This window comes from Pyrgilauda ruficollis, unplaced genomic scaffold (assembly GCF_017590135.1).
Source record: "Pyrgilauda ruficollis isolate IOZ18807 unplaced genomic scaffold, ASM1759013v1 scaffold32, whole genome shotgun sequence".
In the NCBI taxonomy this organism is placed as follows: Eukaryota; Metazoa; Chordata; class Aves; order Passeriformes; family Passeridae; genus Pyrgilauda; species Pyrgilauda ruficollis.
In genome coordinates this window covers 2,714,477-2,740,300 of record NW_024524600.1, presented here as the reverse complement: position 1 = coordinate 2,740,300, position 25,824 = coordinate 2,714,477, and the positions used below count along the sequence as shown (strand labels likewise).

At 38.3% G+C, this 25,824-nt stretch overlaps 1 protein-coding gene across 2 annotated transcripts in view; it reads right to left on the bottom strand.

Moving 5' to 3' along the window:
* Positions 1 to 25,824, bottom strand: part of FGD6 (FYVE, RhoGEF and PH domain containing 6) — a 71,807-nt gene that overhangs the window by 19,386 nt on the left and 26,597 nt on the right. The window contains exons 3-12 of one of the 2 annotated variants that reach the window (XM_041474346.1): positions 23,646 to 23,793; positions 20,872 to 20,939; positions 20,749 to 20,779; positions 12,187 to 12,338; positions 11,280 to 11,436; positions 10,531 to 10,618; positions 4,962 to 5,012; positions 1,904 to 1,962; positions 1,687 to 1,758; positions 1,043 to 1,111 (exon numbers count right to left, since the gene is read on the bottom strand). In XM_041474346.1, coding sequence (XP_041330280.1) covers positions 1,043 to 1,111; positions 1,687 to 1,758; positions 1,904 to 1,962; positions 4,962 to 5,012; positions 10,531 to 10,618; positions 11,280 to 11,436; positions 12,187 to 12,338; positions 20,749 to 20,779; positions 20,872 to 20,939; positions 23,646 to 23,793 — 895 coding nt within the window. The remainder of the gene's footprint in view (positions 1 to 1,042; positions 1,112 to 1,686; positions 1,759 to 1,903; positions 1,963 to 4,961; positions 5,013 to 10,530; positions 10,619 to 11,279; positions 11,437 to 12,186; positions 12,339 to 20,748; positions 20,780 to 20,871; positions 20,940 to 23,645; positions 23,794 to 25,824) is intronic. The other variant, XM_041474347.1, reaches the window with a different exon arrangement.

The window sequence follows — 25,824 nt, the reverse complement described above, 5'->3', positions numbered from 1 at the left end:
ACAGTAACTAAGTTTTTTTTATTTTCTGTGCTGTTCAACACATGGATCCAAACTTCATTTACTACACATAAACAAATACCAAAACCTGAAGTGTCTCTTAAGTTTTTGCTGTGATTCTTTGCAAAATAGCCAAATGTTTCAAATGATTACTAAATCTTCACAACATGATAAATGGAAAAATCACTATGTCTAACAGTATGAATGCTACCTGTACCATTTATATCTATGAAAAACCCCAAACCAAACAAAGCCCTCGCCCCATAAAACAAAACAGAGAAAATCCAAGATAGAGACACTGAAATTAGCAATATCTAGTTTGTGAAGCTTGAGATAGCACCACATTTTTGAGAGTATTTCGGTAACTGGTATAATACACACTCCAGGACTGCCTAGGGAAATATTTCTTCATATCAGGGTAACTACAATACAGAAGGCTGCCAGGACTGTGGACCAATAATGCCATAAATTACAGGATAGCAGCTGCTTTACTGTCTAAATAGAAGAGATAAACAAAAGGTTCAAGTGGAAACAGAAATTTCAGAGATGCACAGAAGTTTCAAAACAAAGCAGTAGCAGAGACAGGAAAAGAACCCAGTACTTAACTTCCAGCCAGTGCTCTGCTCAGGATGCACGTGGGCTCCTGCGAGGGGAAGGAGAGAGGAGGAGGGAGACGGGAGGAAGGAAAGGAGGGAGGGAATGGTGCAGAAGCAGTGACAAAGAGTTGTAGGCTTTAAAATCTGGTACAGCTAAGAGGGAGGGAGTAACTGTGCTACCTTCCACAGCACCACAGATAAAGTCTTCTCATGAAAGCTCTCAGATTTTAAATGAGTATTGTTCAAAATAGTATGCTTTAGTGATTTTCCATTAAAATTAGTGCATATGCCACAGATAATATCTCTACATTAGAACTGACTGAATAGAACAGCAACAATTAGTAATTTTTTCTACTACCTGCAGTTATTAGTTCTATTTGCAGTGTAATGTTTAAACCACTAAAAATTCCACTAGGATAAGGCACATAGCAACATACAAAGCATCTTACCAGAAAAAACATTCTTGGCTGCATGACCTTCCGTGATAACTTCATCAGTGTTCCCTCTTTCAAAAAGACCTAGTAAATTAAAACAAGAAATGCAAAACCTAGCTTTTTAGGGCACAAGCCATGCAAATGAGCTGACTTCTCCTTCTTCTTCTTCTTATTATTATTATTAAATAATAATTATTATTACTATTATTATTATTACTATTATTGTTGTTGTTGTTGTTATTGTTGTTATTATTATTACTACTACTACTACACTGGAAGTGCTGCACAAGTTTTGGGATTCAGGGTTCCCTTTCTGAGAAAAGCTGTTTATCCTTATGTTTCTCTAAAAGTGAGTGTGGATGACTGCATTAGTTTTCCATGCTGCACATGAAACCATGAAAAATAGAGGGTTAAGCTTGAGGACAAAAACCTGCCTGCAAGATCTGGCAAGGAATCATATTCTAAAAATTCTAAGCTTTTGTCAGATAAGCATCTAAAAAAACCCCACACATAAGGAGCGCCAGTATTCATTTGACTGCTAGAACCTAATAAGGAAGCAATGGACCAATTTTCTTCTTTGTATATTCCAGCATCAGTCTTTACTTGAATATCATCTTCACTTTCTCTGCAATCTGCTGAATGCCATGTGGGGCACTTACCCTTCCTGGCTGTACAATCTCATGGTGTCCATTTAAACTGTACTGGATCTGCATGAGCTTCTGAAAGTTATCCTATGAGGGAAAAAGAGCAGAAGGCAAGTATTTGCCCTTGCATTCATGATTTTTTTTAAGGAACAAATGAAAAAAAAAGAGAGAAAGAGAGAGAGATAAAGAGAAAAAGCTTTAATCAATCAGCTTCATAGAGCAAAATACTTACTCCCTGCTTCATAATGTCATTGGCATGGTTTGCAACTTCTATAACAACAGCTAAAGCATCTGAAAGATGAAGGAATGATGTTTTGGTTACACAGAGCAGTTAGCATTGGTATCACGTAAAGCACAGATACCATACTGCATTTCCACATCATTCCAAGATTGAAGGCTCTTATTGTACAGACACTGCATTCAGGAGCACTTCCCAAAAATCCCACAGTCTTTGGATCATGGTTTAGTAAGTATGCCCTAGCAAGTCATTGCTTCAACCAACAGTGTCAATTATTTCTTACAGTTACTCAAAACATAGGCAAAGCTAAATTCCAGTTTCTCATACAACAAATTACTTACTATACTTACAGCAGAAAAGTTAACAACAATTTAACAGAGACTCTATAGGGACTAAGTTTTTGCCATTTTATCCAAATGCCATCACTGCCATTCATGGAATACTACCTAGAAAAACTATATAAATCTTTGTCATTTCTGTCTTCTGCTTTTAGTTTTGCTGCCTCTCAAAATAACAGTAAAGTTCAAATTTCTAAATTTTGAACTTGTAATACCAAAAGAAAAATAAATCTCTGGAAAAAAGTTACCCAATATGAGCAATTTTATTAAGTACTGATATTTAATAACCAGCAACTCAACTGTAAAATATCCTAAGGTGTAAGTGCAAAAAGCAGTTAGATAAAATGATTATGTGAACACAGGAAGTGTTCAGTCCAAGTCCAAGAATTTATCCCATACAAGGATCTTATCCAAAAACCTGCAATTTACTTAAGTTAGAAACATGACAATTAACAGAAAGCTAGAACAACTGTTGTGCTGAAATGTAGTCTCTAAAGCATTTAGCACCTTCTGAGTAACTGAATTACAATCAAGCACTTCAAAGAAAGGAATAAATTTGGTTAAAAGTCCACAGAGAAGCTACCAAACCAGGTAAAACCAAGGCCTTGGGGTTTTTTCCTAGCTAATCATTAGAGTATTAGTACTGTAGAATGCATATACTTCCCTTATTGTTGACTCATATTCAGAAAGGAAGTATGTTAAAAGACAGAGCTTTCTGAACTGAAAGGTTCAGAAGCTCATGAAGCCATATAAGAAACTCAACAGACATGAACAAAAAGCTCCTCCTAAGCCAATTGAAGGAGAATTTTTGTAAAAGATTGTCACGAACCAAGGCAATGCCAGCAGAGTCAAACAGCTGAGATACATAGCACATATCAAGCATTTGATCAAAATTTAAATAGAGATATAGATGTCATGGAACCAAGCAAGCCTGCTGATATGTAGCTGGTGGTCTCTTTCTAGGTAATGCTGGAGCTGCTTCAGGCAAAACCCTCCCCAGCTCCCACCCACTTGAAAAAAAGATGAAGGGAAATGTAGCTAAATTCACAAAGACAGGAATGAGCACCTGATTCTCTCTGTTATACTTTCCTTCATCTCTCAGTTACTATATATAGAAAAATTTTAAAATCTTATTTATTGACTTCAAGAAAGATTGAAAAATTTTAGAGAAAATTATAAAATTTGCGGGCTAGTGAAGGGAAAGTTCCAGGATCTCAGGACTATTTATACAGCCAAGACTAAATGAATCTAAACAACAACATAAAATCATCTATAGGGTCAAAGTCCATAAACAAACTGCTTTTTGGCAGGGAAGAGCATTCCACTTATACCACTTAGCTGAAGTAATGTATTCAAATGAAGGTCAGCAAGAAGAATTGTGCTATTTGGGTTTTTTTCCAAGAGTACTAATCACAACCAAACCTAGTCTCCCTCTCGACTCCTACCCTTCACTCCTAGGCACTGCAGTGAAATGAAACAACTAAGCAAAGTTTGAAGATAAGCTTAATTATTACAAGAAAGATCTTGGTGACTAAAGATTAGATTTTCTTTTCTCACCCAAATTCTAAGATGGACTACCAAATATGTCAAATTCAAATTAACACTTAGTCATTGTTATAACTTAGCTTCAGCTCCTTTCTTTGATATAAGAAGGGAGAGAAAAACATTGTGAAAGATACAACTACAAAAACCAGAGAAGCTCAAGAAACCACCATAAAGTGAACTATATATTTAGGTTGCTCTCTTTTCAAGTGGTCAGCTCTTTAATATGCAGTGAAAGTGTTATTTTGTTCACAGCCATAAGAAGTGCAAGATGAACTTTTCTATCTCTTGAAGTGCCATAAGTTAAAATATTTTTGGCTTGTATCTTCAACGTACTCAAATATGTCTAAATGTCCTAAGGAATATATTTACTCATATATTTCAGGGTATTGTACCAGCAGACAAAGCAAACTTGGCTCAGTGCATTGAAGGTGAAAATTTATTGCAGTTCAATCAACTACATCTGCACAACTCTTCTAAAGGTAATGAATTTGCACAAATGTGACAGTATCTCATGCAAATGAAATGGAAACATTGACTGGGAGCATTTTTTGTACTGCTGAGGCACACTCTGAAGAAGGAAACAGCCTGAAAGTGCAGTGCATTAATCCTGCACTACTATGAAATGTGTGGTCCTGTCCTCCTCATCACCAATGACTACTCATTTCCTCTGATCTCCTTTCTCCCCACATGCAGGCAAAAACCTGTGTAGGTAATGTGTGTTTGTGCAGCTTCTGACAACTCAAATTGCAGAACTCCTCAGATAAAATATTTCCCATGGCAGCTCCTTGATCTTGCTCACTTCTGCCACATGGATGCTTTTCCTGGCACAGAGAGAGGAGGAGGCCAGAAAGGCTCATAGATGGAGAGAGCATGCTGTCTATTAAAGGTCTGCAGAAGCAAGGGACTGTCTCTTTCAATGGCAGTGCCTAAAATATCTGTTTAAACTGCCTGTGGAACTTCACTCTTATCTCTTGGTTTCAGTTCAAGCGTGAGCTGATATGACTGCTAGCTCCGAACTTTTTTTGAAACACAAGCTTGCAATCTTTTAGTATCTCTGCTGAGAAACTTAGAACTAAATAGAGAATATTTCTATTACTGACTTAGCATTTTGCATTTAAAATCTTGAAACATTGGTACATATGCTGTTATTTCTTTGAAGATACATTTACCTTGAGTATCCCTATAGTCTGCAGATTCTTCTAAAAGATTCTTTAAATAATCTGTATAAAGAAAAAATAATATAGAGATAGTTTTGTTAAATAAATAAACAACACCAAAAAGTAGTAAGCCCCATTTTTTTTTTCCTGGAAATCTGCTGTTCAGATCTACTACTTAATTGAGAAAGATCTACTACTTTATCTTTTAAATCTGTCAAGGTAATAACAAAGTGAAAACTAGCATTTCCATAATGAAAGTATATCAGCAAAGAGATAGGTTACTGAAACAGTGGTCTTCTCCAGTGAAAAGTGATATATTGTATACATTATTCCAGAAAAAAACAAGCAAGTGAAAAATTGGTACATACTTGCAATCATTTACATTTAAGCTGATGTAAAAAACTTTTGAAGATTATAGATATTTGTCTGAACACCAAAACTAGTCTACAGGAGCTAATAAAAAAGTAGTCCACTACAGAAGATCTGATGAAGATTAATATTTTTCAGTACTAAAACCAATATACCTCCCTCAATGTTCAAACAGGCGTTTTCAGTTGTCAATGACAAATGTAGTTCAACCACCAGATGGCACCCTCGATCCATTAAAGTTTGGTAGTTTTAAAATCTATTTTACTTTGCTAAAATTAACTCCAAATGTATGACTATACATGAAAACATCCCCCTCGAGTTTCCATTCCCTGGCTAAGTGTCTAGTTCATCAAAAAGTGCAATACCCTGTCAAAGATTAATATATATCCTCAGTAAAATGTCAATCATGTACTCTCTGTAAGCTTTGAACTTCTTAAAATAGAAAGAAACAGAAACATTCCAAGAGATATACATTAGGTTGATAAAAGCAACAAATACTGATTTATAATGATTTACCTTTTAAATGAAGTATTAATATTCTGATAGATCTAATGAAAACTAATTACATGTAAGGTAGAAAGCATTCAATTTTAGCTTCTCATTTGTACAAGCTTCATGTAGGAGTGAAATAATTCAACTCCCATATGCTTGCCCTACCCAAATTCATTCTTTCATTCAAAAAGGATCAGGAGCCAATTGTTCCTGCCTTCATAAGATGTCTTGCTTCATGGCTGCCCCTCAGAGACCATTCAGTATATTGTAATCTTTTCCTTATGCACAAAATTAAAAGGGAATTATGAAACATGTTTCTGCAGTAGAATTGCTACAAAAAGTGAGAGAACTTGTCACAGTTAATAAAAGCTTTGAGAAAAACAGAACTACAGGAAGAGAAACATTTGGCACCGACATTTTATTGTTTGGCAGAGAACTAAGGGAGGATCCAAGGGAGAAGCATGAAGAGCAGGTTGGGGTGCAGGAAGAAGAACCGGCTGGGAGGCAGGGAGGGAGCTCTGGGAAGCATGATTGGCTGGGCCATGGGAGCACTCGCAGCTTTCTGCTCTCCTCAGAGTTCTGCTTGTTCATTAGCAGGTTTTGGTTAGCATGTGATCTTTTAAGACAAGTCTGACCTGGACTAAAACTTTGTCTGCTGTACTCCATCAATATTGCATCCTTCATGTCCCTCAAAATCTTGTGCTGTAGTAGCTACCAGCCATTCCAATGCAGTATTTAGGTGGTCATATATTGCATTTAAAAAGAAAGTTAAGCTTGCTTCACCTTGGGTTGTTTGGTAAGAGGCTCATATGAGGGGGAGAAAAATATTTAACAGGAGGTATTTTGAAAGGAACTGGGAGGAGTTCACACTGGGTTTAATTTGGTTTAACCTGGAGGAACCTGTCATAGATACAACACCAGTTGCCCTCTCCTGCCCTGCCTGTGGATGGGTGGTCTCTCAAGTTGGAGCTGTGCCATGTTGCTGAGGCAGAGCACTCTTTAGACTCCACCATTAAGCCAACAAATTAAAGCCTTACAATTGCAACTTGATCTTCATTGGAGCCAGCACAAAAGACTCCAATGAGAATTTCCCAGTATAAAAAAATGAGTCCCACAGCTCATGTAGAAATAAGGCTCTCAAACCACACACTCACCTCTACAGGCTGGGAACAAAAGGTAAGGTGGGTATAATTTCCTCATCTGCAAATGTACAGCTGGCACTCTAAGACACTGTCCCTGGTACATGAAGACATCCAATTTAACATCCAAAGTAATTGCAATGGAAACATAAAACCAGAGACCCAAGATGGGAACTAATTATTTCTTGGCATATTCATGCTTTATAACATGTTTCCCAAAACACCACCACTCAAACCCATTTTTGGATGTGCATTTTCTAGCATTTTAAATTATGTAATTGGTGAATAGAAGAGGTAAAAATCAAGATTTTAACATAACTGTATTCATTGAAAATTATGTATTTAAAACAGAAGGCAGCCTTTGTCTTACAAAACTGCAGCAGCCAATAAAACAACTGTAAAATCCTGAAAGCGATAAATAGGTAATTTTCATCTTAGTACTCTCTTTATCTGGTAAGTGGACCTCAGTTCACAGCTAAAACTCAGCTTCAGAGAAGCATCAGAACGGATATTTTTAGTCTCTTCTGTGAATACACACTGGAAATTCTGTGCTTACAACAGCCTTCTGGAGGTACTGGCATAAACTATACAGACAAGCTGATTTCACAGACATGAAAAATGTTGCAGTAGAATTTTTGCAAAAGTACTCCTAGATGAAATAAATACAGAAGTCAGATATTAAGCTAAAATGGCATCTAATGTCTTGCAAAAAAAAAAAAAATCCCCTCTGAAATGAGCTTTCATTGTTCAGACTAGAAAGACCTTAACTGTACCTTCAGAAATTCTTAATTCTGCTGGATACCCCAAAGCACAGCAAATATAAACATAAAAGCACACTAGTACTGTTTTTGTGATGAAAATTTCTGTATGCTTACTTCTACCTGACAGCAGCTCCCAGTTCTCTCTTCCCACTTGCTGGGGGAAGTGGCTATCACTTCTTCTGCTTAAAATTATCTTCTGTGTCATTAACTACTTTTTGCCTTGGGTTGTCTAATGTAATTCATTTAAACTCAAAGCAATTGTTCCACAACATGTAATTGGCCTTGAGTCTGACAACGCTATTTCCAACCTGCAAAGCCGCAGAGTGCAAAAAGGCTAATTTTTCATCCCACTCAGCCTCCCCTCACTATAACCCAGTCAAGGATAATAAAAGACACTCTCTGCCAACCTTATGCTGTGAAAAAGAGGAGGGATTCTTATCCTGTGACAATCAAGAGCCTGTTCATTTTGCACAGTCTCAAGTAATCTACTCAGAGGTTTTCAGGAGAAGAGAATCACCTCCTTAATTTCTCTTAGAAATCAGAGGTCTTTGATTAGCCTTCCCCATAAGCTATCTAATATTTACTGTACAGCACTCAGAGCCACTATGTGAAGAAGTGGAAGTCCACTTACTGGACTAGAGAAGTTGTATAATTAAACAGAAACAGTGCTGAACTGTTCATCTCCTTGGCTGATTTATGAGTCCACCTGCTCCTGCTTTTGTTAGCACAAAAGTAACTCAACTTCAAAGCACCACAACAATCTTGTGATGTGACCGAGTAGCAGCAGGTTACCAGTACAAAGCTGTCCCACTGACACAGAACATCTAAATAGGAAGAAATCCCTGCTGACTCAGGCCTGACAGCTTCATTTCCTGAATTATTTTCATTCTGCTGCTCTCACCCTCTTTCCCCACAGATTCCTCCCCCACCTCCGGCCTAGGCAGCTGCTCCATCGCTACATCTCACCCACTGCAACAAAAGATACAAATGTTTTGCATGTTCTCCAGATGTTCATATAGCACAAGTTTATAGAGGCATTGCTCAATATCACACAGAGCTGTTGGAAGGTAACTAAGCAGATGGGTCGTCCACAGAGACATGGAAGAGTCAGAACTCAAGGGCAACATACATGCATGAAAGACTGAACAGGCTGAAAATGAAACAGATCCAAAACATCAGTCTCCAGCTCCAGCATAATTAAATTCTTGGCCTGATCTCTTTTATTGTTCACATAGAACAAGAGAAAATTATGTTTCTAAATTTGCCGCCAGCATGGCTATCCCATTCCTTTCAGTAGCATTTGCAGGTGTATTTAAAGCCAGGCAGCCACAATAAGGTCTGCAGACTGGGGACCCCCATCAGCACAGGATGAGGCTTTTTTCAGGTCTAAAACATTCTGTCCCAGCCACAATCCCAGCTCATCATCACGAGGAATTCCTCTTCAACATGTGAGTTTTGTTTCAATGCCATCCATCCCTGACATCTCTCACTCTGCTGGGTATATTGACAATGGCATTTGCTCCATCCTGATCCTCTATTCAACTAAACTCCGTTTCAATTAAAACCTTTCAACTTACCCAAGACTCCACTGACTTTGAAGTGCATAACAAACTATACCATGCCCTAAATGAGTATCCTTTTAAAACAAAGCCACGCCCCAAATGCCATTTTATGGGTTGATTTCATCAATTAAGTATCATCAATTAAGGTTTTCCCCTAAGGTATTCGATTTTATAAGAGTTCTCCCCCTTTTTTCAACACCTTGAGTTTAATGAGATGATTAAAATGAAAAAGTCAATGTTAATAACTTGGAAACTGCTCTATAACACTTAAGTCTAAATCTGCCACAGCATCACTAGTCTAAGTACATGCTGGGGAAATGCCAATGAGCTGCTACAGAGCCAAAAAAAAAGGTCACGGAGCATTTTATTTTGCAGTTACTACATAAACAGAGGTTATTTTTAAATTGCTCATCAAGAAGCAACGGCTCTCAAAAACAATGCCTTAAGTATTTCCAAATCCTTACAGGAGCCATCCCCCTCTAACAACAAACATATCTCAAAATACTTCACAAAGCAGGCCTCTGTCATTGCCCTCTCTTTACAGACAAAAAGCCCCACTGCATCATGGAGATTACTTGCTCAAGGCCACCCAAACACACCAGTGCCAGAGCAGGGTAAGAGCCCAGATTTTCTAGCTACAAATCAGCTCCTCAGCTGGCTCTGCTAGCTAAGTCTTAAGCACTTACTGGTGTGCACTAAAAACATGTGTTTTGCCTTTAAAAGAGAATCGATTTTACAGACAAAATACCTGGGTGGGGAAGAAATGGAGAAGCTACTTACAAAAGTTCACAGTTGCATAGATATCTTTCTTCTCCTTGCTCCAATTCTCCATACAGACTTTTTCATTTCTTAAACCCCCATCAACCCAAAAAACCAAAAAAGCAAAATCCAAAGCAGAAGAGCAGCATTCCAACCCTTTGAGGAAATTACAGGCTTCTATTACCACAGATTCAAGCAAAAACCATCACAGGTTTCATGTTTTCTATGTACTGTTGAATCTCCCATCAGAACACACCACAGTGCTGGAAACATTAGGACTTTGCTTCTGTATCTCACCACAATCAATATTAGCAAGAAAAGCCTCTAAACCCATGCCCTGTTTTAAAAAGAGCTTCACATACTGTGACATGTTTTTAAAAAGCCTCACATATCTGAAGTCAGATGAACACACTTTATAGATGGATACAACTGCCTGAAAACAGGTGTCCTGGGGCATGTGAAGACTGGCTTCTGAAGCTTGCAAAAAGCTTGACTGTACCTGTCAACAGAAGCCTGTATTGGGGAATCCTCTGAACTGGCTTGAGCAGATAGTGCTTGAGGGCCAGACTAGCACAGCGAGGGCTCATCTGAAAGAAACACCCAAAACAAATAACAATTCCACAGCAGTCAAAGGTTCCAGCAAAAGAAAACATGCCTCCAAACAACTACTGATTATACTGGATAAGCTTTTTATCTTTGAAAAGTGATACTGCCACAGTGTTAAGCACCACACTACAGAGCAAGCATTTCCATGTGGCAGACTGCATGTGAAATTACCTGTGTGTGAAAGACACTAGTAAGCACTCATATGCTGTAGATTCAAAACAGGTGCTTTGACCTAGGAGGAAGAGAGGTGAAGCTTCCCAGAAATTAAGGAAATAGGATAGCAAGGGCAACATGCTCCTTTGTGATCGCTGTCAGTGTTCATTAGGCAAAAAGGCAGAGAAGACAGGAGTGCTCACTCGCAGAAGTTTTAATTAATCCACACCTCTAAAGACAACACAGAATAAAAAGATCCATGCTTCAAGAATGCTAATTATCTTGAGTTTGCATTCAAAATAATCTGAATCTGAAACATTAAGTAAGTCAAAAGGCCTCTTGTCTTCTTCCTGTTTTAAGCCAAGACTGCAGAAAAAAAACCCATCACCAAAACATAAACAAATTAAGGACAGTTTCTAAAGCCCAGTGAAGGATTACAACTGCTAAAAAGTCACAAAACAGGATATATCTTAAAAAAGAATACAATACCTCGAAGTCTTTGACTACTGATGCAAATCCTGCATTCTTCTTACACTGTTCATCTAATAATGCAACATTTTTATCAAATTCTTTGATGTAAGTTGAATACATCTTTAGGTAGGGACCCTTTTTAACAAATATATCAGCAATTCTTTGATGCTCAAGCCTAGAAACAACAACAATAAAAAAGATGCAATTAGAGCTAAAAATAGCATACATCTTAACCTTACAGCAAAACACCTCTCTTTTTCAGAGTAAGATGTGCTAGTTCATGCTCTGAACAAAAAGCTTACAGCAGATAGGTACCCATCTCAGTTGCTATTCTGAAACACCTTACTAGGCACACATCAACACACTGGTGTTAGATGACAACCACTTAATATATGGTCTTTTAAAAATGGTCTTGAACTGTTCCAACACTTTAGTTCAAGGTGAGAAAAGTCCTTACCCACTGCAGCACCTTTGTCAGTGGGTTTTGTACACCTCCACCCACCAGTGGTAACTGAGAATGGTCTTCAAGGGGACTGTGGCTGTCAATCAGCGCTGTGCCTGATCAGTAGATCTAAACTACCTCTAAAATGCAAACCAGTCTTCAGAACAGCCTCCTTTTTCCCTAATGAAATCAGTGCACTTATCATGCTCATGCACGGGCCAGAAATTTCAATTAAAAATGAAATTTCAAATAAAAACTGTGATTGCTACAAAAATGTATTGGCATGCCTTCTGGACCTTTTGGGATGCATCTAAATGGCACAAAAGCACATCTAAATGAAAAATAATCTCCTATACATTCAAAGTACATACAGGAAGGTACATGAAACACAAACAAGAGTCCAACCATGATCACATGAAGTCACATAAGCCCCCCAGATAAATTTCAACATCAAAGGAGTGGAATCCCTTTATTGATAGTCACCAGTGAGATAATCGCTCTTCCAATTCCCTCAGGAGGTCCCGATTGAGTTCGTAGAGCTGAGGTAGGTAGTAGAGGATCTGATTCAGGATTCTGTCCTCAATCACTGGCTTTCCAAGTTGCCTGGAGGCATGCGCCACAGCATCCCTGAAATCCTGCCGGAGTACAAAGAGGACAGAAACCCCCCTTGCCATGAGTGAACAGCCTTCAAAGCACCAACACAGAGTGCTCCACGAGTTCCCATCACAGACATTCCAGGCACTGCTCCCTATTACCAAAGGCAAGGCAGGTACCATCTGGGTTGTTTTTCTGCAGCTTCCATTTACTCCCCTGGGACTGCCTTAATCCTTTTGATTTGACACTGGAACTTTACTTTCTTGGTCCTGTATGCATAATATAGAAGTCGTTCATTATTTTTACAACAAGCCCTTAAGAAATGTGTTAGAATTATTTTTGAGGACACTGAGGTGGGCTAAACAAGGCTTGTATCTGCAAGGTTACTGTCAGCCTAGAGTGTCTTCTTGCAAACATGTAAGTCAAAAAATAAAACTTTCATATCAGCTAATACAATCATAGTACCTTACTTAAAAACCATGCTAGTGTTCATAACATATCTACAAATGCCATTTTGGAGGGCAAAAACCAGGGTAAAAAAATTACTGTATGTAGCAGCTCTTCTGTATACAGGGAAATTAACATCTAATGAAAAGATACCGTAACAACATGGGAATCACAAGATTTCAAATGTTGGCAATGATCAAAGCCAACACTGACTGGTACCTTTGAGACATTTACAAGGGAGGAGGAGCATCCTACTTACTCTTGAAGGATGTTATAGCATTTTTATGTTATAACCAGCTCCCAACAGGACACCACTGAGGCTCATTGGTCCTCATTAAACTATTCAAAATTAAAATCTTGATCCCACACAAATCAGCACTGCCAAGATTGATACTCAGTATCCATAATTCAGGGTATTTTCCCTATTCACAAGCAAACAAATATTTCAAAAAGTTCAGCAATCTAGCATTTCACTTGAAAAACCACACTGTCTTAACTGACGAAAAAGAAAATATAAATTATGTAGTGCTATGTATTACTGTGTCTCACTTAAATTTGGGCAAAAAGAGAATTAAACAGCGCTTTTGGAGTTTGTGGTTAATGAAACCTAATATCACATGCATGATCTGCAGGTATCTTGAAAAAAAAGTAACCAAGAAAATGATCTAATCTTCTAAGCACAGTAATAAGTTATATTTTAAATGTGCATAGAGTCCATGCCTGTCTTTGGAAACCTGTAGGGTCCTCAGGTTGAGGAAAAAAAAAAATTATCCCCTTTTCCCCCTCCGTAAGTCTACTACTACAGCTCTTATTAGCTATCCCATCAGTCCAGCATCTGGCACTATTTAGGGTCTCTCAATCTGAAGCCTCAGCTTTCCCCTGCTCTCCCTCTTCATTACGTCAGCTCTGGCAACGTGAGCTCCAGACACGCTTTCTTGCTTTTTGACCTTATGGGTCACAAAGGCTGTGACTGGGCAGTTCTGACAAGAAACTGAAACGAGATACAGGGCACTGGCTGTAACTGGGGAAGGCTGAGAACTAAATGCAAGGGAGTTAAAAAACAGATGGCGTTATTCATATGGAAATGTTCTGGTCTACATCCTCTGTGCAGACTAGTGACACATAGGTTAACTACCAGCTGCATCTTATAGGTTTTTCTGACCCTGGGGCATTGCTTAACACTGAAATGATACATGGAATTACAATGGCAAAAGCTCAAATGAGGCATTCTGGAGAGCTTCATGCAAAATGCATCATCATATTATGATAATATTCTTCCCCTGCCCCCAACTGTATGCACACACAATGTACTGTATGTATTTTGCCATAGCATGAGACAAGAATTTTGTTTGAATGTCATAAGGGGACTTGATGAAAAGCAAAGCAGCTTTGTCCGTACTGTAATCAACAACCCAGGCTTTCCCCTGACCAAACAACAAAAGGAGAGCAGGGAGCCAGGTTTAGGCACCACTAGATAACACAGGAACGTCAGCTGTAGTTAAGAGCATTTATTTAACTTCCAGATACAGCATTCAAAGAGTCTGCAGGGCGTTTTCCAAATAGAGATTTGGTTTTTCAACTAGCTTGACCCAAAGTCCATCAGCTTCATTATGGTTTATAGATTATGCCATGAAAGGCTCTATCACTGAAACAGCCAGCCAAAACTTTATTTCATCACCCCCTATATCCCCTTCCACAACTGAGTAAACTGAGGAAGTGCTGCAGAGAGGAAATACAGGGAAAAAAGATAATGTGAACCTTTCAAATTTCGAAAGCCTGTGAAACAACAAGAGATAAATTTCAATGCTCTTTCTTTTATATTTTTAAAATTATCTTCATTACTGACTATGCATTTGTCACTGTAATCATATTAAGATTTATTTTTAACCCGGCAGTGGGTGTGAAGTAACTGTCATGCCAAGTTCATCTTGAGATAAACTCAAGAGTTGAATGCAGAGAGCACATGCCTGGGGATCGGGGGTGGGAAAAGTAAAACAAATGTAACAAGGCTGGAATTACCAGTGTTTACACTTGAAGGTGCTGGCCTTCTGAGAAAGTGATTTCATATCCAAAAGGACATAACATAGATCAGGTCTGTTTTAATTACCAGATATAAAATAGCTAATTTACAAACAAAACCCTGAAATTCACCTCAAGGGGTGGAAAGTATTCAGATGACAACTTTTAATGCAAGTAGGTGAATGACTTAGAAACTGCAGTAAAAGTAATTTAAAGTACCAGCACCTAGCTCCCTCTAAATCTAAATCAGTTGACTGCTAAATAAAAGCAGAATTGCTCTTGCAAATAATATATACATTGCTCTGATATCTGTACATGCCTGCATGATGTGATTTATATTACAAACATATTTAGCACATTGTCCTATATAAAACTGCTGAAGAGCACTGCTTTCATCAGCCTGTTCAAAGGCAATCACCTAGGTTGTCCTAGAAATTATTCTGTTTGAAGCAATGCAGCAATCCTTTACAAGTGAATGTTAAAGACAGATTTTCTAATTAAAAATGTATCTTTCAAATACTGAAATCTTACTCATCAAAAAAATCCCTAAAAAAGAAAAAAAAAAACAAATCCAAAAACCAACTTGTCACACTTTGAAATTAACGTGCTTATTTTACTGAAAAATATTTGGAACTCTAGATGTGGTTCATATGCTGCATGACAAAACCCTAAATATTATGCTAGTTATCATCAATCACCCCAGCTTTTTACCAGGATTTTTTTTTCCTTTCAGAAATGGGGAGGTTATTGTACATTTTTTGAAATGCTTGTTTACAGTTTCTAGTTTTACATGATATTCTGGTCCAATAATAATCTTCTGATATCACTTTTTACTAATTAGGTAATTGTTTTCATACAGCTCCTTCAAGAGGACAGCACACCTTGCCATCCTTGGAAAGAACTTTCCAAAACAGAAACAGTTTTAGTCTATGCTAGGCTAAGACAGCCTCCCACTACTTATTCACATGAAAATCTAGTCTAGGCATATTATAGGCTTCTGAGCACATGCTGTTGCTGAATTGTTGTCTGATCAAACACTTCCAGCTTGAAAATGTGTAGGAAATTCTATTTATCCTGTTGGTATACACTCCCCTTATAGCTGTGGAGTTTTTAAACAATATTTGAGGAGGATACCATCATCACTGCTTTTGTTTCCTCACACCACTCCTTCAAACCAGCTTCCTTAAACAAGCAAAGAGGCTGTGATGTTTGATAATTCTGACCCTGTTCTGAATCATCTGCAATCAGCCCAGGCACTTCCAATCTGCAAAGGCCCTGACTCACAATCCCTCAGTTCTTCCCATCAGAGGATTCCCAGCCTGCAGTGATCTTCCTGTGTGAGCCTAAGGAGCAAAGGACAATTTTAGCTGTAAAGCCAAAGAGGTACCCAGCAGACTAAAACCTCGCTCAGCTGCTGACTGGGTCAAGTACACCTTCAGGTACCTAAGAGTTGAATGAAGATAATTTCAGATGGGGGAAATTAAAATTTCTTGCCAATTTAACAGGAAGAGAAAGTATTACATAATCTAAACATAGTCACGTATTCTATTCCTTACGCTTCAACCAATATTCATCTTAGATCTGTTCTCCCAGAACACACGATCAGCAAAAAAAAAAAAAAAAAAGAACACTGAAGAACAACTCCCCCAGCTAAATACACCTGCAGATAGCTCAAATATCAGTTTGATTTAAGGAAAAAAGCATGTTTGCACTTGAGTGCTTTTCAAGGAAGACACACACATACAGACATCCTATGGCGAGGAGGAGGGAAGAGGAGGAAGTTTCACAACAGCCAGGCTGCTAGATGTGACAAACTGTAAACATGACTGCTTAGCAATACAGCTACAGAAGATTTCACAAATAGATCATTTAAAATATAAATAGGCACTCCTAGCTAGAGTCAGACTATTTGCCATAAACTGCTAAATTAAACTACAGCAACTATAGTTAATCAAGACTATGAGTCAGTGTGGATATTTTTCAAACATATGCCATTACTTTCGTAAAGCTGCCACACAATTCCACACCTTTTGTTTCAGATAATAAAATAATTTATAAGCTTTTAACGAAATAATGTATTTGATTTTTTTACAATAATCAATGATTTGACTGTGGCATATTCCCAGAATACTATTTCAGGCAATAGGCTGGGTAGTAGAACAATATTTCCTTCTAAACTAAAACTATTTTATTAATCTTCTTAGTAAGAGGACTACAGTTCCAACTCATTGTCAAGTGTCTTAGCAGTCCTAAGTACTTCAGAGACCAAACATTTATCAACATATTCACCTCAGACTGGTCAAATATTGAAATTTTGCAGATGGAGGAAAAGGAGTTGGATGTTGAGAGAATTTTTCATGGTCTAACAGTACGTCAGTTGTAAGCCAGGACCCGAGGTCAGAACTTTGCTCCAAAGGCCATAGCTATTTTATTTTCCATTACATTCTTCTTCCAAATCTACCATGAATTATTTTTCATAATGCTGGGCTACAATAGACATCAGTTTTTATATATATCTATCTATATATATATAGATATATATAAAACTATATGTCATTTTTGTATACAGAATTTTGCCATTTTCTTCTGAAAAATGGTAACATGAAACCAGAATTTTTCACGCTTGTGTCTCTGGAAGGACACACAATAGAAAACTATGCTTCACCTCTTATCTGCCTTCTGCAATAAGAGGTTGCTCTTGTGGCTGCAGAAATGCTAAGAGGTGCCTGCTGACAGGCTCCTAGTTACTTGGGCTCAGAGTCCAAATATGGAGAGAACAGGGGTCTAAGTCAGAAGCACAGATTCAAAGGCTCAGGCAAAAGCCCACAGGCCTAAGCTTTTCTTTTCACACAGCAAGAAGTTAAACACTAAGCCTTGCACTGGAAGGAGTAAGCTCACAAAACCAAGTTCCTCTGCTGGATCAGAAGCCTTGCTGCATATACAACAGCAGCAGGGAGGAAGCAGAATCAAAAAGAGTGGAAAAACAAAAAGAGCAGAGAGTTTTGACAAAAGAACAAAATTCAGAACAAAAATGCACCAAAAAAATGACAACAAACAAGCCAGACAGCTTACCCTCACAGTGCCAGGACGCTGCTGAGGAGGGGTTCCCTCACTCGTGCAAAGGAAACCATCTCCAAAGAATCCCACAACAAAGAAGTACAAAGGGCACCAATCCTGCCTTACTCCTTTTTTCCAGGAACACTGGGTGTTTTTTAGGCACAGGGCAACTCAGAAAGAAGTGATAAGCTTGTTTCTCTTATGTCACTTGTGTTTTACACCCAATTCACTGTTTCTTTTTTCTGCAAGTGTCCTTAGGAAAAAATAGTACTTCTCCCACATTCTCAACCCTGGTTCACTCTCAGGAGGCAATGCATGAACCATCTCATAAACATGCATACAGAAGAGCTAGTTTGATTTAAGCTCCTCTGTTTCCAGGAGTTTCTAAAAGCATTTTACTGGAATCTCACCCTAAAAGAGCACTAACACAGTAACAGAAATACAGAGAATTCAAGATTACATCTAATGTTTGATTACATCCTCAAGCAATCCCATTTGCTGGGTCTGTTTGAGACTCTGTGCAAAGCCAGGTGAGTCCTTTATCTCTGTTATGACCAGCTTGTTTAGTATTTACAGAAGTATCACCAAGTGTTTATACAATTTTGCAGCGTGTCTTCAACAGAAGCAGTCAGATGTACTTGTAGTGTGCCACAGGGTCCACATAGGCTGGCACTCTGGTATCTTGGAAGAGTTGCTCCACCTAACTTCACCTTGTCAACATAACAGAAAAAAAAGCTAAAAAATTTCAGTGGTACTTGTAACTACTTTGCAGTTACATTCCTACCTCCTCAACTGCTTTAGATTCCACTTCAAAGGCTCTAAGATGAAGCAAATTAAAAGCTTTTTCTTACATCAACACTCCTCTTCCTTGGTGCCATGTGATGCATTTAGCTGACATTGGTAAAATATACTGAAGAGAGTATTACTCATTTTAGATCATTGCTAATGGAATTGGTCACTAAATTTCAAGTGGAAAACCACTAATAGATGGCTCAGAAGGTATGGAGCATCCCTCCATAAGCCATATCTTTACTCTGGGTAAAAGAGCCCAGTCTAGGGAGAATCTAAGTTCTAATTAAGAAATTTGTCAGAAGTTGCTTGACTGGCAGTTAGTAAACCAAAGTAGTTAGTGCACATGAAATCAAAAGGATCATTTTATCAACATTAAAATATTATCCATGTATTATTAAATCAACTGATTTAATACTGTGTGCGAAAAACAAACAAATCCTCAGGCGTATCACTCTGTGGAAACAAAAATCTGGGTGTCTGCAACCTTTCTCAGCTATGGCAGTTTTTATTTAAAGAAGAATGCACACACAAAACCAGTGCCCTCTCTGACAAGGACACTCACCAAGGTTCCTGCTGCAGGCCAACTGACAAGTTCAGGACAAAGTATTTCCTAAACTCCCAACCTGGCAGGGGAGTACCCTGTTAGGCCAGGCTGAATACATGTTGATTGTCATTGCTAGCAACAAAAACATTTCCAATAGTTTTTATTTGGCAGCTAGAAACCAATAGACTGTCATGAATACAGTTGAAAATTATCCTTTAAAGGAAAAGCAAAACACATCCTACACCATTGCACATCTACACTGTGGGGACAGCTTTAAGTTTATCCCCAGAAACTTCCTAAGCCTTCTACTCTTCCCTTTTTCACATTGTTCTTCTGCTTGCCTGCATCCTCCTTACCAATAGCTTTCTTCCAGCACTGCACATATTACCTAAAAATGTGGTACACTGAAAAGCAAAGATACCTTTAACAAATAACTTAAATGTCTGAAAAATATGATAATTTAAAATTACATAGCTTAACACTTGCCTAGGACAACTCTCTTTTTTTTTACCAGTATTTAAGATTGAGTTCTGTATTAGAAACCATGTTGAATATAAATCATATACTGGCGGCAACTGACTGAGCCAGCTCATAAAAGCCAAGTTTGAACAGAATCAGAAAAACAGTTACTAGGAGGAAAGCAGAAGAGGAATCAGCAAAAGATGTAGCAAGCTTTTTGTTCCCTGAAAAAAAATCCCTGTATTACAGGACTGTATACAACCATTTATAAGAGTCTTTGTTCCCAGTTTCATAGAACACATTTCTCGAGGGACTGAGGCAGACCAATGCATCTGTTTGCAATATAACCACTTCTACTGCCCAAGGAAAAAACCACTATGTTTGCACTTAATAGAGTGACAAAATGCTACAGACACATATAATTTCAAACTTGACAGAAAACACACAAAATAGAGATGGAGAAAAAAAAATTCTTCATTAATTTCCTATTATCACTTTCAACACAGCATGTTTTACGGATGACTGATCTGCACAAACACAGATTAAATACTTAATCCTGGCTTTGTACAGCACATTGCAGGTACTACAATCACAGGTGTTATCAGAAAGCAAATGTCTGCCAAGGAGCTGCAACCTCACTAAAACACACTGCCATGGTGATAGATGCACCATTAGAGCTATTAGCTATTAACTGGATTACTTCAAGAATGTGCCATTTTAATGTATCATTTCTAAAATAAATTGCTCCTGCCCCCCTCCACCATTTCAGGAGTTGTTCTTACCAAAATCTTTATTTTTGGTGCTATGTACGTGTTTATAAGCCAGTACGAGCTGGCTTATAAATATGATTCAGATTAACATAAATTGATAGATATTAAATTTTCAGTATTCAATACTCACACTCAGCTGGAAACTGCATAAATTATTAAGGAGATCCAGAAGGAACCACCAAAATATTCATCCATTATGTAAAATATGAAACATTAAAGTACAGCTTAATTAGATTAATTTTTATATTTTGAATATGTAGATGAAGCAGAAAAAAGGCACAGTCACTACAATAAAGCCTAAACATAAAACTTTAATAGATTAAACAAATAGAAGAGGAAACTGCTTTTTTTTTAAGTACTTACAATGTGTAAGAGCTTTAGCACATCCACAAACCTATCAGAAAAGCAAGAAAAAGCAAACAGTTACATTTTAATTGCCCAATTAAAATAAATTGAGTAGTTATTAAGTATAGCATTGACACTTACACCTTCTCGGAGCTCATGATCTCCTTGGCAATGTGGTAAACCTTTGTTTTCTTTCCAGCTGCCTTACCCTGCAAATAAAATCACATGTTACACTAAGCACCTACTAAAACTGTCATAAAGATCATTTCCAGCTATTAGTTCTTTAAATTCAATGTAATTATTTGATAGTTACTTCTAAGAAAAACACTTCATAGTGCTTTGAAATCTCTTGGCTTTGACACCTTCTGGTTTTTCAGGATCTGTGAGAAAATCAATTTAGCTTGTATCTGGAAACAACAATATTGGCTAGGAGCAGCCTTTCAACCTGTCAGCCTTTTCTTTTAATTATCACAGGAAGCACTGAAGCCCATAAAGAATGAAGTTCTAGCAAACAACAGTTACTGGTTTAGCAAAAGTACTAAAGTACAGGTAGTATTTATATCTTACTTGAGTCTTTTTTTCTGATTAATACAGCAACAGTAATATTTGCAGTGACCTCAAATGTGTTTCAGAAGCATCTTAAAATACATGCACACTTTCTTTAGTGAAAAACAAGACGACAGGAGGAAAAAAAAAAAGAAAAAAGTTCACATTGAAGCGAATAGCCAGTTTCTGACAATCAACTAACGTACTCCAAAGATGCAGATACGTGAGCCTTGTCATCTGCCTGAAACACTGTGAAGATGATTTTGGGTCTTACATGCACATTTGGCTTCCAAAAAACCAGTGGCACTGTCCAACCTCAGATAGAGATAATAGGTGTAACAAAGCAAACAGGGCAGGCACTGGGATGCAAATGTGTTTGCTACACAGTGTAACTTCCATGTACAATTTCCCTCAGATGGAACACCTTTCTCCAAAACAGCTCTCATGGTTTGCCATATGCTTCTCTGCTGCCAGCTGTCACCACATCTATTGCACAGTCAGGCTTTCATTTTAATGGGCTGCAAAGAAAGAGAGGATGAGGAGCCCTAAAACATCACAGGATATACAACTCAAGTGAGATGTAAGTCCTGGGAAGGCTGTATTGAGTGTGGTAGTACAATATGGGCACTGAACTGTTTATCTAGAAAATCAGGCATCAGTGGCATTTTATCCACAAAACTTTGGTTCATAACCACTAATGTTACAAGATTTCTCTGAAGATTTAGTTCTTCTTGAAACATATAAATTAGTCTCAAGTGCTGGAAATTAAACCATGGAACAGACAGTACTCATAGATTGGTTTTAATTATATTGTTGTATTCAAAATAAAAAATAAATCTAAATTTAATTTTTTCATTGGCATTTAAATGACACTATACCTAATTACCGAAATAAAATTAATTTCTAAATTAAATAATTTTGTATAACACCAGATATGTGCAAAAGACATTATTTATTTTATATACTATATAGATAGACATCTGCACACAGATCTGGAATTTTACGTATGAAATTAAACTTATTTCCAAAGAACACTGGGATCTATCCAGTGTGGGTCAATCACATTCAGGAGAGATTGTAACACCTATTCTCAGGCCCCTGTGCCTATTTAGAAAGCACGGCTGACACACTCCCTGCAAGACTGAATTCACAAGTAAGTCAATTATGCAGAGCAAGGTATCTGCCATCACTGTAGACGTGTCAGTTGCAAATGAGATGAAAATTAGTATGTTGAGGACAAGATGCTACCGCTAAACAATTACAAAATGAAATATCACGGTCTGTTTTCAACCCCATTTCAAAGACTTTTCACATACCAGCTGGTGCTGAAAGAGCCACTTTGCATTTGCTCAGACAAAGATACTCTGGCTCTGAGAGTCTCTAATGGGGGAACCAAAGGGATACAAATAAGGCTCTCCGGCACAACACTGGAAAGAAGCCCTGTAAGTCCCCTAACAGATATAAAGCATCAAAACAGCCAGATGCTTGCAGTAAGGAAAAATAAAACAAGCCCAGCTGATGACCGATGCAGAGACTGCTTCATTCTCCCCTGCAGCTGCTCTGCTGTGAGGAAGTTGGTTGTTAATTCCCAGCTGCCGGCCGCACGTGCCGCAGGCAGCTGAAGCAAGCGGCAGCAGATGCCTCACAGCAAGCGCTGAATTACTCCATAAAACCTGCCTGAGAACCCTCCTAATGGGGACACTTTCCCGTAAAACTCCCTTGTGAAAGGCTGAGGGCATTTGTAGAGGCACGCAAGGTAAGTTAGCTTCCATACAGATAAAGTCTTGTTTAGTTTCACAGGAACAGGCTTTTCCCTTGACTCTTTCCCTTTCCCAATTTAGTCCTCTCATTTGGTTTAACAACATTCAGGCCCAACATGCCAAGTCTTCTCCTCCAGCATTAAAAAGTTTCATTGGGTTTTTCTGTTTGTCTTGTTGGGGCTTTGTTTTTGTTTTGTTTTGGTTTTTAATTATTTTTAAAGAAAGGAAGCAGATATAACTACTATCAAAGGAAACAGCTGCCGGGACTGGTGCTGAGGAGAGGCACTGGTCTGCAGGCAGGCTGGTTCCAGGGCGTCCAAGGCTGAGAAGCAAGAACATGGGTGTCCCCCAAAGGGAGGGACAGGATCCTCATAACTTCATTTCATTCAGAGTAGCTAACACTGTCTTCCTGCTCCTCATTTGAAGAAGAAATAAAATTAAAATAAGGAAAATCCCTCCAAGCTAGCACTCACAGAAGGTAACAGAAGGTCAGACCTCAACCTCAACAGGCAACAGGTGGTTTACATTTGAAAATATCCCAACACTTTACAACTAATGAAATATTGCAAGAGTGAGAAATAGCTTCAGAAGATAAAGATAAAAAGATACCTGTTTATCTTCTTGAGCATCAGTCTCCCCTTTACTGGAATCAGAATTTGTGTCATCGTCTTCATCAGAACTGTTCATGATATCTTCTTCATCTGACTGAAGATCTCCCATTACCACATTGGGATGATCATGGTGTTCTCCTAAGGACCTAATATTAAAATATATACATCATAGTTCATTTATGTAAAGAGCTTTCTATTTCACCCCACAATAAATTATCTACTTGGTATCAGACACCCTGAAAACAGTAGTGGGTAGTCTGAAGATTGTAACAGTTGGAGGCTTTTCCACTCATAACTCTGCAACATTTTATACATGCTAGTATTGATACAATGCTCATTGACAGCAAGCAAAAGCCACAGTACCTTTGGAGTATTTATATTATTCATGTCCATCAGAGTTTGCCTAACAACCAAGTCTGATAAATCTATTCCCTTATTGCTATGTCCATGTAAAGAGCAACATTTGTACAGTGTGGGATAAAGAAAGATCATAGCCATTTTGCTATCTTCTATCTCCCAGCAGCAGGTCTTGTTCCAGATATGGTACTCACACTGGAGCTTTCTTTGTGAAATTCTAGGTGCATGTATACATACAGGCCTGTTTCCCAATGCATATGCTAAACAACTGCATCAGTGACAGCAATATCATAACCATTCTGTCCATCAATTCTTCCTAAAAGCAGGAAAGCAGAATCTTTTGTAATTAAGAACACCCATCCCCCAGAAACAGACAACTTTTGGAGAGCTGTCAAAGCTACAAAACAACCTTGTTCTGCTGCTGTACAATCACTGTAGAGGTCTCTTTTTATTAGCTTCAGCCATGCTTGCAATACAGGAATTGCATGAGACAGGCACAAAAACTCCTTCCTCTAACTAGCCTTGACAACTTCAGTAGAGATTTAAGAAATGCAGTTCTAGAAGAAAATAAAATAGGGGGTAGGGAAAGATAGATAGGAAAACAGACTAGAGGAAACAGTCTTAAGTTTTTGGAAGGTTACATGGAAACACACCAAATCTCTGGGTTCCTACTTTTAATCCTTAAAAATATCTAATAATTTTCCATTACATTAAAGCTATCTAAAAATCACATAATCTGTGTTCAAGGTCTGCAAAAACATGCTGGGATGCCACAGATTTATTTTGACATGAACCAAAACTGATTAGCTATCCTGAAAAACAAAAGCAGAGATCTCACTGGATTGACCAACACCTAATTTTATACAGCCAACAACTGCCAGGGCTACACACTTTCCATATACCTGGCCCTCTGCCTCCTGAGGCAAGGTATAGTTATGACTGTTCTTCTTGCTTTGAATCAGAGGAAAGCAGGGATGGAGGGTAACTAGTCAGACTTGCCAGCTCTATCTGTGATAGCTACCAGAAAGAAAACCTGTCGCCATGGATCCCACGGAAGGTGTCTGCTAGCAACCTGAAAAGCAGAAGTATCCCTCAGGGCTTGGGTGCAGTATTGGGACTGGCACTGTTAAACAGGTTTGTCAGCAACGTGGACAGAAGGACTGGGGACACCTCAGCAAGAGAGCTCAGCAGGTCAAGGAAGGGGATTCTGCTACAGCAAAGTGTTTGTTACACAACGCTCAAGATAGAGTTAAAAACAAACAAATCAACACAAAAATGCTGATCACAAATAGAAATATATTTGGAGATAAAGATTAGCTGGCCTGTGGACAGACCTTGGTCAGCCACGAAGACACAGAGAAGATTAAAATAACTTGGTTCCATTATGACAACACAGGAAGGACTTGGGAAACTCCCAAGCAGTTACTGTCTCCCAGAACCAAACAGGGCAGGGGAAGGAAAGCGACTGTAAGGTCATCACTAAGTTCAACAAGGTCCTGAGCCAAGACTGCAGCACCCTGGGTGCAGAGAGACACCCCTTTATTTGGGTTTGGAAATTATCAGCTTCATGCAGGGAGACAGCAGCCACCAGAGAGATGAGTGCTGATGACAACAGCATATGGTGTATGCCAAGGACAGCTCCCATAGCGTCTCCAGAAGTTTCAGGAAGGCCAAAAAGCAGCTTTTTACTGGAGCTTTCCCTGGAATCATGCTAGCAGGAAACTAAGACTTCTGCAGTTATTCATTAACTTCTGAATTCAGAAAACTCCTTGTCTAGTTTACATAAATCACAGTCAGCTGAGAATTCTATTTTAGCAGAT